The following is a 19,057-nucleotide window of genomic DNA, read 5'->3' as shown; positions in this document are numbered from 1 at the left end:
GAGACCGGGCTTGGCGCTGTCCTCTTGCAAATCTTCGACGGGGAAGAACATCCGGTCCTCTACATCAGCCGGAAGTTATCCCCCGCAGAGAAGAAATAAGCAGCCGTCGAGCGAGAGGCCCTGGCAATAAAGTGGGCCATCGAGGAGCTGCGGTACTACCTGGCTGGCCGGCACTTCGTCCTCGTAACTGACCACGTCCCCCTGCAGTGGATGGCCAAAGCCAAGGACACAAACGCCCGGGTAACACGCTGGTTTCTTGCCTTGCAAGATTTCTCGTTCCAGGTTAAGCACCGGGCGGGGGCCCAGCATGGCAACCCAGATGGGCTCTCTCGACGAGACGCACTCTGGGCCCACCACCGAGCGGCAGTAGGCTCGGAGCTGAGGGGGGGGTACTGTCGCGACGGACCGACAGCCGGCGCGCAGGAGAAGAAAGTCGCTCCTTCCCCAACTGCCGCACCGGCACGAAGCGGACAGCCTCGGGCCAAACACGCCATCAGCCGGAAGGACCGTCACGGTGGGGCGGGACCGTTGACGCTACACCGGCCGGCGATTGGGGAATTTATTGGGAAGATTCCACCACTCAGGCGACGAAGGAGGAGGATAAAAGGACGCGCTTCTGGCCGTACGAGAGAGGAGGAAACGACGGCGAAGAGACAGACTTCATGCGAGCTCTTCAGCGGCACACAGGCGCGCTAACATTGAGCACGACGGCAAGATTGATTCACTCCGACCGCTAATCTCTCTCTCTCTCTCTCTCTCTCTCTCTCTCTCTCCCCTTCTCTTCTCGAAGGTGCGAGCGCGGACGAGACCACCAGCTGGTGAGAACGCACGCACCAGTGGATGACGGCACGGGAGACCCACACCCTCGTCTCAGGAACCCCGACACGCCCCCGAGAAGGTCACACGACAGCCACACCCCCACGAAACCCCACGCACTCACACACCCTCGCCCCCTCACGACGGACAGCTCACACTAAGATAAATAAAAACCACCCATTGTGACTGCAATCTGTCTCTTGTGGGTCTGTGCTCTGCCCTTCCCCCGAGCTAACTCCCTACAATATACATAATTTTTCTTTTTCTCCACTCTCTACTCTTTATTCCACAGCTTGCCTTACATATAAATTTACATACATACTGAATAGAGATGTACACATGCACAACACAACCTTACATCTACACTTCACATAATCACATGCAAAACCTGTTTTGTTTGTTTTTGGTTTATTGTTTTGTTTGTCCTGTATTTATGTTTTTGTATTCCCATGTTTTGTTCTAATTAAAAAAATGGTCTCCTTTTGAGGTCTTTATGGGCAGATCATTTCCCACTCCATGGACTAAGGGTAACCCAGGTGTTTGTTTTACAGGGGTTCTGGACGTGATTGTCGGCAAGTATACTCAGGCTCACATTGAAAAATTAACTAGCATGCATGGTGATGTTTCTGCTTCTCTCCCTTTAGCCACAAAACAGCCTACTTACCCTTTCCTTCCAGGTGACACAGTTCTTGTCAAAAGTTGAAATCCATGAAAGATTGGGGAAGCAGCCTTCAGCTCTCCTATGCGCATGGTGGGCTGAAGGCTGTCCCCACAGTTTCACAACCCCAGTGGATTCACACCAGCTGTATCAACTGCTGCCCATCCATGACAAGAGACAATACTGCTATCAAGTACCCCTTAGGGGGCCTCTTCTCATCTCACCTTAACACATACACATAAAGCATTATTTTGTATTAGAAACACACACATGAACTATATCTTCGATATTTCTGCCAAAGCTTTACTAATTTGCTACAACTGTTTAGCACCCACACTTGTCATCAATTGACCTTTGCACCTGAAAACACATCAGAACACAAGCAATTGTTAACAAATACAAGTGCTATATTAACTGCAACATTGCATGGGAAAAAGGCTCTGGCTATATATACATCGCTTAACTCATTGAATTAGCATTCTCTATGCCCAAATCACAAAACCTCCCTAAACACTGGTTCTGTCAACTGTTTGGGTACAGTCCTAATTGTAGCCATTGTGACCCTATTGGAAAGACAAAGAGGTTGACCTCTAGCAATCTAGAAGAGCTCCCAATTCTCATCTCAGTAATTACTGCAATCACAGTCTGTACCAATGCATTCACACTGACACAGCAGTGCAGTTGTAATTTGGCATGTTCGCTCTCTTTAGAAATAGCGCAAAATCTCTCTGATGTACACTACAATTCGTGTTGGGTGTGTCATCACCTTGGCACACACCATTGGTCCTCTTTTCCCTTAGACAATGGTACTGCTGCTGAAGCCAACAAGAGCCCCTCATCTTGCATGATTCCCGTAGATACTGTCTGGCTCTTGCGAATGTCTGCATATTATCACAGTATCCTAAAGGGCTACAATGGAACCATGGGCTCTGGCACTGTGGATATCATGAATGCAATACATAGATGCAGTAATGCCAGCACAACTGAGAATAATGGCTTTAATTAATGCAGGAGTTTGCCTGGTGGAAAGTGTTCTCCTAGCCCTAATGTTATTCTGAAAACCATCCAGGTTTTTAATGTCCCAGAGAAGGTTGGAGACACACGCTTTTGTGCACATAGTAAGGAGTCGAGTCTGTTGTTAGGCTATTCCTCGTGTAAAGTCTATGTTAATGTCACCTTGTCTACAGAATAGAATGCTGCCTTTTGTAGCATAAACAGCAAGTTTTTCCTAGTGATATGTATCACTCTACCACAGACAAAGGTAGATGTCCCTTTAACTCCCTAGCTTCCACCATCACCATTCTTTGGGTCCATGGTAAACATGCTCACAACATGATACCTGGACATTGGAACTGGACAAGATTTTGCGAGCCTGTGTGGTGCCCTCTCTTTCACTTCATGTTTCCTCTTGGGAACAATCTGATCCCTTCCATCTTGGGGCCAGTTCATCACTGATTATACTTAGACAAAACACACCTCAGTGTTTCCAGGTATCCATCCTTGCTGACCCGTGGACGACCCCAGGTGCCACCGTAGGATGTTCTCTGTTTTTTGTAGGAGGTACCACTGCAGCATTGAATAAAATTAATGGGCTTACTTACTATCCTTGCCCAATGACACAGAGGAAGCACTCACACTAATTAATGATGAACTAAAAGCCCTTTGTGAAGTTGTCATGCAGAATATTTATCCCTGACAACCCATGAAACGTTACTGATATTATCAAACACATAAGGGAAGCCATAATGGTGCCACCGCCTGCTAATGACTCATGGTTTTCCTGGTTCTCTTCTCTCTGGGGTGGTTGGGGCTATTGGCTCCTACATTCCATCCTTCCTGTTTGTTTGACCATACTACTCGTTCAAATGTTTGTCTTGTTTTATAGAGAGCCTTGTGTCCCTCGTCTGATGCACTGTCCATTCCTTGACACATAATTATGTCTTGGTAGGTGAACACGAGACGCCTGCCTAACACTCTGCTAAGGTCTTTATGTTATCCTGACCCTTTGTAAATGCGCGGCTGTAGAGGTGACTGTCATTTATGAAACGGATGATGTGTGGCATGTGCCACATGTGCAGGTCCTCTTGGGACCTAAAAGGGCAATGATAAGTTCGACATAACTTAGGCATGCTCTCTTTCTCTTCTCTCTTTATCTTCCATGATAGAACGAGTGTTTTTTATCACCCCTGCCTTCTCCAAGTGCTACATCTTCTTATCTGATTACCCAGAAGTTTCTGTCCCTGTTGTACTTGTTCTGACATGATAAACTTTTTGTCCTAACTCCTTTCTCTTTTTCTGTATCTATAATCTACCTTTGTTGGCATTAAACTAAGAAACTTTCACTGAACTCTGTTGCTGTGTGACTTCTTCCGGAGCTCGGTATTGAGAGGGTAACAGCAGTGTGGGTCCAATAATTTAACTCTGAGAATGGTATCAATCAAATCTTAAACACTAGCACCAGCAGAAGAGCTACTTAACAAACAACCTTGTGCCATTCCTGTGCATGTCCAAGTTTATCATTACTTGGATTTCTTGTTATTGTCACGTTTCAAACAGAGAGAAGTGACTGATTGTAGTATGAGAGGCTGAAGTTTGCATCAGTGTGAGACATTTCTGACCAACAGTCTGTCATAGTCCAGGCAGATTTTCTCTGTGTTCCAGTGTTTTCCCTCCCTCTCGCTTCTTTCTGTGTGTGTGTGTGTGTGTGTGTGTGTGTACCTCACTTTCTCCAATGTACAGTGTGGATTCTCCAGTCCAGCAGAGAGCAGTTTCACTCCTAAATGCTGCAGTTCATTATAACTCAGGTCCAGTTCTCTCAGTCTGGAGGAGTTTGAGCTGAGAACTGTGTACAGAACTCTACAGCTTTCCTCTGTCAGTTTACACCTACACAGCCTGGATGAAAAATGATGAAATATCAGAACACTGATCTCAAACACACAAACACAGCCATAATACAGCTAAAGTTGACCACGTAACATGTACATAACACTCATGTGAGAACGAGCAGTCTACAAACAATACACTCTGATCTGTGTTCAAGTTTCTACAGCCAACACTACAGACACAGTGCATTTTATTACAGAAAATAAAGAATGATTGAACTCTACACTACCAGTTAATAACATGCAGGGTGGCTTGTGTCAGTGTACTAGCAGGAGTTAGCCCCCTGTCTTTCAAAGATTAATAAAAATCCAGATCATTTTATTTGTTTTAAAGAGAATTTTTCTGGTTGTAAGAAAAACACACAGAATGGTATGTGTGATGGATATCCCGGAGGGAAATCCTGACTACATTTCCCAGCAGCCACTGCACCACACCATCATGTCACATGAACAACTGCACCTGAACTTCATTTTGTTAACGAGCACTTACGGGTATTTATAGCCACAGTTTGCACTGCACTTGCTAATAATAATAAACTTTATTTTATAAAGCGCCTTTAAAAGCAGCTTCTCAAAGCGCTGTACACAAAATAAGCAGTACACAGAAAAATAAAACATATAAAAGTTAATAAGAACAACAACAACGTTAATAATAATAATAAAATAATAATAATAATAATAATAAAAGACATCAGCAGTCAAATGCAAGTTTTAAAAAATGTGTCTTAAGTTGAGCTTTAAAAATGCCAAAAGCCTGAGCTTCCCTGAGTTCAGGAGGAAGAGAGTTCCAAAGTGAAGGAGCATAGACAGAAAAAGCCCTGTCACCCATAGATTTTAGGCGGGTTTGTGGAACAGTTAACAAATTGCACTGTGAGGAGCATAGTCTGCCATTTGGGGTGTAAGGGATTAATAAACCAGATAAGTAATGCGGAGCCAAGCCATGTAGTGCCTTGTATGTCAACATCATGATCTTAAAATCAACAAGGAACCTGACCGGGAGCCAGTGTAAGGACTCCAAAACAGGAGTCATATGTTCACATTTCCTGGTTCCTGTCAGGATCCTGGCGGCAGAGTTTTGAACATATTGCAATTTGTTAATTGTGGATTTAGAAACTCCGGCTAAAACGGCGTTACAGTAATCCACCCGAGAGACAAATGAGTTAATCAGATTTTCAGCCACAGAGAAGTTTAGCATTGGGCGCAGTCTAGCTATATTTCTGAGGTGAAAAAAGGATGCCTTCAGAGTGCTCTGAACAAAAAAATAAAATGTGAGGCTGGTATCGAAAATTATTCCAAGGTTCCTCATTTTACTTTGAGTCTCTAGAACAAAGCCATCAACAAACAGAGACAGTGGACCAGCTGTGCGAATTTGATGACGGAAGCCTATAAGCATAACTTCGGTTTTCCCGCTGTTCAGGCACAGAAAGTTATCATTCATCCATGTTTTTATCTCAGAAATACAATCAGAAAGAAAATAAACATCAAGGTTTTCATCAGATTTTGAGTGAATGTAGATTTGGGTATCATCAGCATAAAAGTGATAATGGAGGCCGAGCGATTGCAGCAGATGCCCAAGTGGAGATACATAAATATTGAAGAGTAGAGGGCCTAAAACTGAACCCTGATGAACACCAATGAGCACAGAGCTAGTGTCAGACCTGTAGCCACCCATAGAAATAGACTGGGAATGGTCAGTAAAATAGGATTTAAACCAGTTTAAAACTGTCCCAGACACACCAAAAACACTTTCAAGGCAGGTAAGTAAAAGACCATGATCCACAGTATTGAAAGCAGCTCTAAGATCAAGAAGGATGAGAATGGATGTAGTGCCAGAATTAGAGGCCATCAATAAGTCATTGGTAACTTTGACCAATGCTGTTTCAGTATTGTGAAGTTTACGAAAACCTGACTGAAGGGGTTCAAAGAGGTTATTAATTGTAAGATGCTTACATAGTTGAGCGGCAACAACACGTTCAAGTATTTTTGCCAAAAACAGAAGATTTCAAATGGGACAAAAATTGTTAAAATCATCCACGGAAACATTTTCTTTCTTTGGTACAGGTGTAACAGCAGCAGTCCTTAGTACTGCTGGAATGACCCCAGTCTCCAGTGATTCATTTATAATACTGAGGATAGTAGGGCATCAAACATCGAAGCACGATTTAAATAGGTTTGTGGGAATTGGATCCAGCAAGCAAGTGGTTGATTTCATGCTGGATACCTCCCTTGTGAGAGCCTCAGAATCAAGCAGTGAGAAATGAGTGAAAGAAACACCAGTGAACCCAGATGGAGGAAGGAGTGAATTGGCAGAGTCCGGTGTGACAGGAATTTCTTTGCGAACATTATCAATCATAGAATTAAAAAAACTGAAGAAAAGAATTACATAGCTGCTGAGTAACAGGCAAAGTGGTAACAGCATTAACTTGAAGCAATCTGTATATGGTTTGGAAGTGTCTGGGATTATTTTGATTGCTTACAATAGCCTGAGAGAAGAAAGAGTCTCCATTAGTGCTCGATAATCACCCAGAAGATCCTTCCACACATGATAGTAGACATTCAGTCCAGTAAGGCACCATTTTCGCTCCATTTTCTGACAAGCGGCCTTTCTAGAGCACAGATTGTCATTATACCAGGGGGCAGAGTGGGCGAATGTGACCTTACGTGACCTTAGAGGAGCAAAAGAGTCAAGATTAGCAGCAAGAGCAGAATTTAATTGCAGAACTTTCTCCTCCAGTGATGAGGGATGCAGATCGCTTAAGAGGGAAACAACAGAATTGAATAAAACTGTCTGATCAATAGACTTCCACTTCCGTAAGGTTACTGTTCAGATAGTAGGCTCACTTGGATGATACAGTTCCAGGTTAAAGAAGACAGCTGAATGAGCTGACGGTCCAATGTCAACAGATGAAAACTGCGATACAAACGAGCCGTTTGCAATCACGAGATCCAGGGTATGGCCCTTGTTATGAGTCGGGTCAGTTACAAACTGTGTGAAGCTAAAACAATTAATTAGTGACAGAAATACCTTAGCCGCCACAGAGTCTACATGAATGTTAAAATCTCCCACAATTAGAATTCTGTCAAACTTCATTCTCAACAGTGACAGGAAGTCAGCAAACTCTGACATAAAAGCTGCATGTGTCTTAGCCTTGGATGTTTTATAGACTTTAGTGATGATGGTAGACATAGTAGTGGAAATACTCAAGACCAGGCATTCAAATGATGAAAACTGGGGAACAGACACAGAACTTATGTTGAAATTCAGTTTGTAAACCACAATAATGCCTCCGCCTCTGCCAGATAGCCTCGGGAGGTCAAATACTCCAAAGTCCGCTGGAGTGATCTGGTTAAACAGGAGTCCATCATTTTCTTTATGCCTGGTTTCGGTTTAAAACAGCAAGTCCAGCTTTTTATCTGTAAGAAAAATTCGCGCCTTGTTATTCACGGACCGTGCATTGAATAATGCGGCATAAGCCTGGCTGTGCAGCGGAGACGACAGTGGTTTAATCTCCACACTGGGAACCGATATTAAATTACTATGATCAACACCAGTATGGAGAAGTTTGTTGGTCTTACGTCGACAGGTAGGGACAAAGATGTCAGGAGAGGATGAGACAGCAAAACTGCTCCTCAACCCCCGATGGATATATCGTTTAGGACATAGCAATCCAGTGTCTCGACAGTCTCTGTAAGAGTCTTTGGCTAGGCAATAAGAGCTCTGAGGCGTTGATTCCACGTTGTGCACTGCAGGTTATCTTGCCTTTTTTGTTGTCTTGCATTTGTCGTTCTCTGCCATTGTTTCTGTCATAAGGTTCATGGTCTTTGTCTCATGTTTTTTTTTTGCCTTAGTGTTTTGCCACATGTTCAAAGCTTATTTTGTGTTTGTTTTCATTGTTATTAAACTCTTTATCTGAACTTGCATCCGTCTCTGCCTCCAATACATGACAGAATGTAAGACCAAAAAATGGAAGTAGCAGATTTTTTTTCTACACAAGAGAGAATCATAAAGGCCAGAACCGAAGCATGGCTAGAAGCCATGCGTAAGATATTTTCCCGCCCTCCCTCCCCTACTGCGGATCTCATTCAGCCGGTCAAGTCAATGGAGAACGTCGCTCAGCCTTCCTGCTTGACTGAATACACCGATCAGCATTCCTGTCCAGCTGAGGATGCTACTCAGTCTCCCTGTCCTGCTGCGGATGCTGCTCAGTCTCCCTTCCAGCTGAGGACGCCGCTCAGTATCCCTGTTCAGCTGAGGACAATGCGCCGTCTCCCGTTTTGGCTGAGAGCTCTGCTTTGGTTTCCTGCTCTGCCTCAGACGTCACTAGACCAGGCTTGTCTCCGGACATCGCTCCGCCATCCTGCTCGGCTGAGGACATTGCTCCGCCATCCTCCTAGGCCGAGGATGTCATTCTGCCTCCATGCTCCGCTGAAGACGGCGCTCCTTTTCTCTGCTTCATACCGCATGTCGCTCCCCCTTCCTGCCCCACGGAGGACATCACTCCCCCCTCTGGCCTCGCAGAGCGCTTCACTCCCCCCTCTGGCCTCATGGAGAGCTTCACTGCCCCCTCTGGCCTCACGGAGAGTGTCACTTCCCCCTCGGCTCTGCCTTGAGCTTCGTTCCCACTGCTGGCTGCGTGATGGCTATCGCTCCACACCCAAACCAGGCTGGGGATATTGTGTCATCTTTCTGTGGTACGGAAGAGACCGCCCTTCATCCGTGCCGGAGAGAACATGCCAAGCGGCCTTGTTATGCTCCTGCGAGAGATGACATTCAAGAGAACTTTAGAACACTTGGGGACCTCTGCTCTGGGTATCCAGGACCCCCCCCGGACTTAGTATGCTCGTTAGGAGCCGCACATTAAGGGGGGATGGGGGCTCTGTCATGGATATACCGGAGGAAAATCTGGACGACAGTTCCCAGCAGTCACTGCACCACACCATCATGTTACCAGACCACCTCCATCTGAACTTCATTCTTGATAATGAGTACTTACAGGTATTAATACCCAGAGTTTGCACTACACTGGTTGTCTTGCGTTTGTCTTTGTCTGCCATCATTTCTGTCATGGGGTTCATGGTCTTTGTCTCATGTTTTTTCTTTGCCTTAGTGTTTTGCCATGTGTTCATAGCTTCTTTTATGTTTGTTTTCATTGTTATTAAACTCTTTATCTGCATTTGCCTCCATCTCTGCCTCCAAACTATGATAGTATGAAGCATGAATTCTAACAAACTGTCATGTGATTGCTGGAATCAGGGAGAAAGTCCATTTCCCAGAACACACCGCAGCCTACAAATATGGCCACTACGGACTACAATCCCCAGCACAATACTCCACCCTCATGTTCACAGTCACCTGATAAGAGTTCGTATCATGTACAATTTATCCCATTCACACACACACACACACACACACACACACACACACACCGTATAAATACAAACTCTTGCTTTGTAACTCAGTGTGCCGTTACCTGAAGTTACCAAGCATTGTTCACTGTGTCTGGATATTCTGTTTTTTTTATTTTGCCTTGTTCTCTGGTTTTAGGATTTTTGGATTTGCCCTCATAGTGTTGTTTGCTGATTGTGTGACATATTGCCTGTTTATTTTTATGGTTTTTGCTTCATGTTTTGGAACTGTCTGCCTGTGTCTTCAAAATAAACTCTAAACTGCAATTGCATCTGTCAACGACTCCACCACATGACACGAGCCCATAGCTATAGATTCAAGGTGATGCAAGGTGATTACACAGAGTGACACAACACCTACACAGGGGTTGACTTAGCACTAGGCAAAGGTAAGCAACCACCTTGGGCCCCCAGAAGCTAAGAGCCCCCTTAAAATGCAAATGATACTTTATATATATATATATATATATATATATATATATATATATATATATATGTATATATATATATAATTATTCATGCTAAATAACTTATGCTGAAAATATAAATATTGATGTTAAAATACTGAAATGAGGACCCCATTCCTATATTTTGCTAAGGGCCCCCAAATCATTAAATCCACTCCTGCCCATACATTTGAGCCTAATTTGGGCTATAATCTTTTATCCCGCTTCAGTGATGCGTTCAGTATATGCCATCAGCAGTCGTGTTACTGATGCAGTCTCGAGTGTAATGAATGTGACTGAGGTGGATTATTTACTCTATCATCATTTTTCCCTACAATGTGTTTGGAGGAGAAACTAAAAGTTGATAGATTGAGCACACACTTTCTAATCAAAGTAAAAATTACACCAAAGCACAGATGACAGAACTGTAAGTTTAGTGTTTTTTAATTGAAACAAAAGAGTTACAGCTTTTCTGTTTACTGTGTTTGCTATTCAGAGGAAACTCAGCATGAACCCAGTCCAGCATTACAGATTTAAACCACTAAACATTATAAACCACTATTGAAGCTACTCATCTAATTTAAGGTGTTCATTAATTGTTATTATCAATGAGAGCTCAGGATATAATGTATTGTTCATAGATTGGAGGCCAAACTCACCACTAGATGCCATTGATAATATACCAATAGTAGTGGTACTTTACAGTGAGCTCAATAAGCAAATTTCTCTGATGTTATCTGTCCTCATGGAGCCTTGCTTTGTCATGCTTAGCCATGCTTAAAGCATGTCCAGCTTTATAACAGATTTTGATAGCGTGTCCAGTCAATTTTTCTGATCTTTCTGGAATGTAACAAACACAAAAGCTAAAGTAAATCTGATCAAATATTAGTAAGTGTCTGTTGTTGTCAACGCTAAATAACAGTTTCTTGATCTGGGAAAGACACTGTTGTTTTGAAACATAGTTAGCTTTTTTACTCAGTCACATTATATAGAAGATTAGAAAGTTCCACAGGACGTCTGGTTCAGGAGTTAAGTAAAGTTATATAATGTGAAAAAAACCCTAATAAACAAACAAACAAACAAATAACTAAAGTTGTTATAATTTGTAAATTATTATTTTTTTTATTCTTTTTTCAACAGCCCTGAATTTTTCACTGTTTTTCAGGGCATAGTGAATGGGTTCACATGAAAAGTCCTTTGGTACAAACCACGCCCACTTCCTGTTTAAATCCGAATATGAAAACAGTTGCGAATATTTTCAACACCAAACAGATACAGATAATAGCATTGTTTTACACCTCTAGCAGAGACACAAGATCTAAACAGCTGTAATAACAATTCATAAGTACAGTTTTTATTTATTCATGATATAGAATTAATCTAGAAAGTAAATCGGATTCTCACGAACACATTTCAGTGTCTTACAAACATTTAAATCATATTCTAAAATCTACAGCTACATAAAAAAATTATTTCTGTGTCTAATATTTTCTGATAAAGTGACAATCTGACCTCTGTGTGTGTGTGTGTGTGTGTGTGTGTGTGTGTACCTCAGTATCTCCAGTGTACTCTGTGGATTCTCCAGTCCAGCAGAGAGCAGCTTCACTCCTGAATCCTGCAGGTTATTGTCACTCAGGTCCAGTTCTCTCAGACTGGAGGAGCTTGAGCTGAGAACTGAGGACAGAACTCTACAGCTTTCCTCTGTGAGATTACACACACGTAGCCTGGAAAAGAAATCATGAAATGTTCCATTTATTTATCTGATTGTAAAATGAGGTGTTTCTGTCAGTTGGGAAATAAACTGTCTACCTGAACACAAGGTTCTAATGTCAGGATAAAAATATCAAATGAACATCCTGTGTATAAACTGGGGCTGCTCTTGGACAGATCCATGTGTCTCAGCTCATATGAGATGATGCATTTAACTTTCTGAAACAAGATAATAACAGAGAAGCCACTCTGAAAAAACATGCCTTTTTTCATACAGTGTGTTCAGCAGCTCTGGGGTTCTGCTGGAGAACATTTACACATTGTCCTTTACTGCTTCATTACAGTGTGTTCAGTGTGTAGATCAATGTACATTGTGCACACATTTAATTTCCATTACAAACATTTTCTGGAATATTTTTGCTCCCATAGAACAAAAGAAGCATGTTTATAAAATGAGAAATTGACTTATTGACCTTCATTGTAAAGTATGACTAGTATTGGCATGTTCTTAAAGTAAATGTGTGTGTAATGTACACTGATCTACACACTACAGAAATAAATGTACTTTGTTCTGATGTGAGAAGTGATGTAGATATTTCAGCATTAACTGACAGTTGAATTTCACAGAGACAGTAAAACAGTTGGTGTTCATTGTTCTTTGGACCTTAATCTTCTAACTTTCACACACAGATTACATAACACACCCACGCACACACACAGAAAGAGAGAGAGAGAGAAATGTCTGGGTTAACCCTGTTCTCTGAAAAGGGAATGAGACGTGAGTGCCACACTGTGGGAAGCGCCCTCACGTGTGACCGGCATCTGAAGCTTGTGTAACATCATGCCTATTTATAGGCCTGTCGTGATCAGGTGACGTGACAAATAAGCACGTTGCCACTGGCCAGAGCGGTGCATATAAGTACAGAGAGCCCTTACTGGACACAGTAGGTGCAATTTCTCTTGTTCCGGTGTGAAGAACGGAGGAGGGCAGAAAGCCTGCAACACAACTGGCTTGGCAGCAGACGTAGGCACTTTAAGAATATAATCTGGCCTAGGATATAAGAAGGCCTTGGCTAATCCAGGGGCAAAGTCAAGGCAGGAAGGGGCAACAGAGAGAGCTTGTAGATCTCCTATTCGCTTGAGAGATGTCAGGGCCAGCAGAAGAGCTACCTTTAGAGTCAGAAGCTTCTCAGAGGCTGACTCTAAGGGCTCAAATGGGGCACCTGACAGACCTTATAGGACCACAGAAAGGTCTCAGGAAGGTATGCATGGTCTGCAGATGGGCCTCAGCCACCTGACACCACGCATAAACCTCAAAGTTAGAGGATGCTGCCCCACAGAGGCTCCATCAATAGAGCATGGCTGACCAAAATGGCGGCCACCTAGAGCCTGATTGTAAAAGGAGCCAACCCTGCTGAGAAACGTCTTCATAAGAACTCCAGGACTTAGCTATTGCGCAGTTCACTAGGTCTAGCTGATTTTCCTCACACCACAAGACAAAAAGTTGAAACTTGAGTGCATACAATTTCCTCGTGGATGGTGTTCTAGCGTTCAACCTCTGTTGTAAGACCAGAATCTATGAGCTGTTGCCCGTCAGGGGCCAGATGCACAGTTTCCATAGTTCCATCCAAGGATGATAAATCAGCCCTCTGGCTTGAGACAGTAGATCCCTGTGGATGGGAATCTCCCAAGTAGTGCCGTCCATCAGGGACATTATCTCTGAGAACCATATTCGAACTGGCCAATAAGGTGATACTAGGAGCAGACATAGACAGTCTTGGTGAACTCTTGCTAGAACTTGTGGGAGCAGAGCGATCGGGGAAAAGACGTGACCTCGGCTACATGTGCACCATGGCGTCCATCCCAGATGGTGTAGGAGGAGTGAGGGTGAACCATAGCAGGCAGTGTATTGTCTCCTCGGAGATGAACACATCCACTTCCGCTTGGCCGAACCTCTGCCATATGGACTCCGCCACTTAAGGGTGGAGCCTCCAATGCCCGGGCCTCAGCCCCTTCCTCAACAGGATGTCTGCTCACACATTTCAGTTGCCCAGAATGTACATTGCACTCACTGACAAAACTTTCCCTCTGCCCAGAGAAGAATTAGTTATGCCTGCCGAAACAGGGGGCATGAACATAATCCTCCCTGGTGGTTGATGTATGCGACCACCACTGTGTTGCCGGTCACAATTAACACATGGTGACCTCTCAGTTGAGGAAGAAAGAATTTCAGTGCTAGAAATACGGCCCGCATTTCTAGGCGATTTATATGCCACTCCAGAGACCGTGAGCTGGACAGTCATCTAAGACCACACCCCAGCTCATGAGGGAGGTGTCTGTCATTACCGTCTTGCAATAAGGATATGCCCGTAGAATGAGTCCTGAGGCTAGAAACCGGGGACACCTCCAAATTCTCAAAGCACATAGGCATTGCCGCGTGACACTTATTACTCTCAGAGGTTCGTCCTCAGACAAATACCCCGACTTTTCATCCACCACTGAAACGGCCTCCTGTGCAATAGGCCCAACAGTATGATGGTGGCTGCTGCTGCCATAAGCCCCAACAGTCTCTCATAGAGACTGGAGGGGATGCCCAGGTCCAGCTTTATCTTGCTCAATTTTGATAGGATTGACCCTGTGCATGTTGGGGATAGAAACACCCTCATCGTAGTAGAATCCTTATAACCTCTAGAAAAGTAGTCCTCTGCATTGGAGAAAGCATGCTTTTCTTGAGGTTCAACCTGAGCTCCAAGCTCTTCATGTGGGCAAGAACAACATTGCGATGTTGACTCAGCAGTTCCCTGGATCATACTACAATTAACTAGTCATCCAGATAGTTTAGTACACAGATGCCCTGGAGTCACAATGGAGCCAGAACGTCATCCAAGCACATTGTGAAGGTGCAAGGGGATAAAGCTAGCCCGAAGAGAAGAACCTGATATTGGCATGCGTTGCCTCCAAACACAAACCTCAGGAACTTCCTGTGACTTGGCAATATTTCTATGTGGAAATATGCATCTTTTAGGTCTATCATCACAAACCAGTCCTCAAACTGAATTTGCGGAACAATAAGTTTGGCTATCAGCATCTTGAACCTGTATGTCCGAAGAGTACAGTTCAGATGACGCAGATCTAAAATTGGCCGCTTACTCCCATCTTTTTTGCGGACCAGGAAATAATGGCTGTAAAAACCTCTGTGCCTCCTTCACACTAGCGCTGGCCCAGGCCCCATTCGTGGATGCCCAGGTGAACTCAACACAACGGGGAAGGAACTGGCTGAACACCACCATATGTCGAGCTCACTCAGCAGGTCTGCTTGGTAGGCCTGCAACACTGCTATTGTCTGCAGTGACCCACAAGCAAGACCAACTACCACATAGGCCTTGCCCACCAACGCCGAGGAGGCCTTACATGGCTTGAATGGCAAAGTAGGCTCCCCTAAATTAGCTGCCGTTGATGGAGAGAGGTAGCTCGCAAGCGCATCCTCCACCTTCGGCATAGTTAAATAGCTGTGCCGTTCATTCTCCATGATGACCGAATAATCCGATATTGCGGGGCTATAAATACATATGGTTATGTATGGTTTTCCCCAGAACAGTGATATTTTCTCTTGCACTTTTTGCGAGCGTTACACAAACAATTGACATGCAGTCTTGCTGAAGATAATAAGGCTGATGGCACAATTCACCCGACAGCGCAGTTCACAGGTGCCATGTTTACATCATGCGACGCATTTAATGGCCATGTCACCTGATCACGGCAGGCCTATAAATAAGCATGACGTTACACAAGCTTCAGATGCTGGTCACGTGCGAGGGCGCTTCCCACAGCATGGAGCTCACATAACACTGAGTTCCCTTTGAAAGGGAAGAAAGCTCAACATCAGAAACAATGCTAATCCATGCCACATAAAAATACACACTTAAATTTTTTACTCATATAAAACATTGGGCCTCATTTGTTACACTGGATACAAATTAATTTATTCATAAACCTTGTGCAGGAGCATTAACACAGGAAATCCTTAATGTGTAAATTAAAAATGTAATGTTGTGGAACATCTACAAGAAAAGGTTTCTGAGGTGTTGGATCAGCGTTAAATGGCCATGGCCACTTGGATTTCTTGTTATTGTCACATTTCAAACAGAGTGACTGATTGTTGCGCGCGCACACACACATTAAAGCACAGCACTTTCTTTGTGTGATGCTCGGTGTCCATGATCACCTGGGTACAGTGTAGATCTCTTTCTCGCCTTTCATCTCAAACTGTTTTCTTTTCACGTCACCACCTTCACACCTAATTCACATTTCCTATAAATTGTTCTTTCCAGGTGCTGTTACACTGATTAATAATATGTAATTCAAAATAACTTACACTTCTGCCTATGAAAAATTCCTTATCTATCCCTTTGGAGTCAATTTGTGATTTCAGCTCTCTGTGAGTTTTGTGGGTGTCACTAAGTGCAAATGAGCTGTGGTGTGCACACTTTTGCACTTGCCATTCATTACGTGTGTGTGTGTGTGTGTGTACCTCAGTGTCTCCAGTGTACAGTGTGGATTCTCCAGTCCAGCAGAGAGCAGCTTCACTCCTGAATCCTGCAGTTTATTGCTACTCAAGTCCAGTTCTCTCAGACCGGAGGAGTTTGAGCTGAGAACTGAGGACAGAACTCTACAGCTTTCCTCTGTCAGATTACACTCACACATCCTGTAAGAGAAATGATAAAATATCAGAAGACTGATCTCAAACACACAAACACAGAGATACAGAAATCAGAGAACAGGAGACTACATCAGCACATTTACAGGAGCAGGGATTTCTTTCTGCACTCCACAATCTCTCAGCTACAATTTATTATAAGACCATTAGGTCATGTACATAACAAACACATGTGAGAACGAGCAGCCTGCAAACAGTACACTCTGATCTGTGTTCAAAGTTCTACAATTGACACTGCAGATATAGTGCATTTTATTACAGAAAATAGTAATAGAACTTTAGACTACCAGTTAATAACATGCAGGATGGCTCATGTCAGTGCACTAGCAGGACTTAGCCCCCTGTCTTTCAAAGATTAAAAAAAATCCAGATCATCTTAGTTGCTTTAAAGAGAATTTTTCTGGATGTGGAACAGCGTGATCAGCGGTCATAATAAAAACACAAGTCTAACGAGCTGGTATGTTATTGCCAGAATCAGGGAGTAATTCCACTTCCCATAACACACCACAGCCTACAATCCCCAGCACAACACTCCACCCTCATGTTCACAGTCACCCGAGTTCTAATTATGTACATCTGATCCCATCCACACACACCCCCTACAAATATGAACTCTCACAAGACACGCTCAGTGTGCCTTTACCTGAATTTACCAATCATTGTACTGTGTGTCTGGATATTCTGTTTTTTCCTCCTTCCTTGTTCTCTGGTTTTTGGTGTTTGTCACAGTGTTGTTTGCCTTAGTGGCCCTCTATCTGTGACAAAAGTTAGTTTAGCTAATGGCGTTAGTGCTTTAAAGCAAAATAATAATAATGAAACACACTCACTAGTTCCAAATGAGCAAAATCCTGGGGAAGCTCACAACTCAACAAGTGAGCGCCACCATCAGGGTGTCATTCACTATATGTTCGATGGTGACCATGAGCCGGACCACAGCTCTTCAGCTGCAGCCTCTGTGTTTTCTGGGTGAAGTGTCCAGCTTGGGGCTGCTCTTTCCCGGGCACCAAAGCAGCAACCCTCTGATCGGGGGAAAAGCATACAGACATGACCTCTGGCCACATGTGAACCATGGTGTCAAGCCCCAGTGGTACGAGAGGAGTGAGGGTGAACCACAGCGGAGGTTCCGTCCTCAGATGAAACCACTGACTTTTTAACCACCACTGAAACAGTCTCATGTGCAATAGGCCCAATGGTATGACGTTGGCTACAGCTGCCATAAGCCCCAACAAAGTCTTGCAGAGGCTGGAGGGGTTGCCCAGACCCAGCTTTATCTTGCTGAATGTTGATGGGATTGACCCTAGGCGTGTTGGGGATAGAAATGCCATAGTAGAATCCCATATAACTCCTAGAAAAGTTGTCCTCTGCACTGGAGAAAGCATAATTTTGTTGCGGTTCAACTTCAGGTTGAGGGTTGGAGCTCACGCCAAGCTCGTGTGGGTGAGAACAACATCTAGATGTTGACTTGCCAGTTGCCTGGCTGCCACTATCACCTTCCGCTTTCTGTGCCTCCCTTGCACTAGTGCTGGCACTAGACACGACGGGGAAGGAACTGGCTGAACGCTGTTGTATGCTGTTTTGCCTCAGAAACCCAGTCAGTGGTGGTATTAAGCCTGCTGCCAAACAGGCCAGAAGGTTCAACAGGGGTGTCCAGCAGGGGGACCTTATCTTTATCCCCCATCCCGGAGAAGTTGAGGCATAGGTGCTTCTCCACCGCAACCAAGCTACCCATTGAATGGCCGATATGATAGGTTGTTTGCTTGGTCACCCAGAGAGACAAATCTGTGGCACAGCAAAGATCTGCCACAGCCTCGGGCCCAATTCCCACCCAATTGTCGGGCTCACTCAGCAGGTCTGCTTGGTAATCCTGCAACACTGCCATCGTATGCAGTGACCCACAAGTGAGACCCGCTGCCTTGTAGGCTTTGCCAACCAATTCCGAGGTGTCCTTACAAGACTTGGATGGCAATGAAGCCCCCCTAAATTTCCTGCTGTCGATGGAGAGAGGTAGCTCATATGTGCCTCCCCTACCTTTGGCATAGCTAAATACCCGTGCTGTTCATTCCCCATGATGGCCAAATAATCCGATGTCGCAGGGTTATAAACATGGCTAGTGTATGATTTTTCCCAGAAGCATGACATTTCATCATACACTTCTGGAAAAAAGGGGAGTTTTCTGTGGTGTGAGGGCGATTTATTTTCACTGAGGAGATATCGCTCATCCAGCATGCTACAAACCACTTTCTCTTCCCCAGGCCAGTCTAGATTAAGTTTTCTACTGCCCTAGTAATCACTTCAAGTGACTCTTTATATGCTTGAGAGCTGATCCCCGTTTTTGGTGCAATGGTACCCCCTTTGGATCCTCGGAGTCAGAGAGGGTGTTTTGGCTTTCCATAATGGAAGTAGGAGTTGTCATATGAATTCC

At 44.1% G+C, this 19,057-nt stretch overlaps 1 protein-coding gene across 1 annotated transcript in view; it reads right to left on the bottom strand.

Annotated features, from left to right (window-relative positions):
* Positions 1-16,139: 16,139 nt before the first annotated feature.
* The window catches only part of LOC128613851 (NLR family CARD domain-containing protein 3-like), a 33,602-nt gene continuing 30,684 nt past the window's right edge, over positions 16,140-19,057 (bottom strand). Inside the window, exons 5-6 of the mRNA XM_053634986.1 lie at positions 16,453-16,623; positions 16,140-16,191 (exon numbers count right to left, since the gene is read on the bottom strand). Of these exons, the coding sequence (XP_053490961.1) occupies positions 16,140-16,191; positions 16,453-16,623 (223 nt within the window). The remainder of the gene's footprint in view (positions 16,192-16,452; positions 16,624-19,057) is intronic.

The sequence above is a fragment of the Ictalurus furcatus genome, chromosome 10 (genome assembly GCF_023375685.1).
Source record: "Ictalurus furcatus strain D&B chromosome 10, Billie_1.0, whole genome shotgun sequence".
NCBI classification, from domain to species: Eukaryota; Metazoa; Chordata; class Actinopteri; order Siluriformes; family Ictaluridae; genus Ictalurus; species Ictalurus furcatus.
Note: the sequence above shows the minus strand (reverse complement) of the source record. Positions and strands in the feature narration are given on the sequence as shown.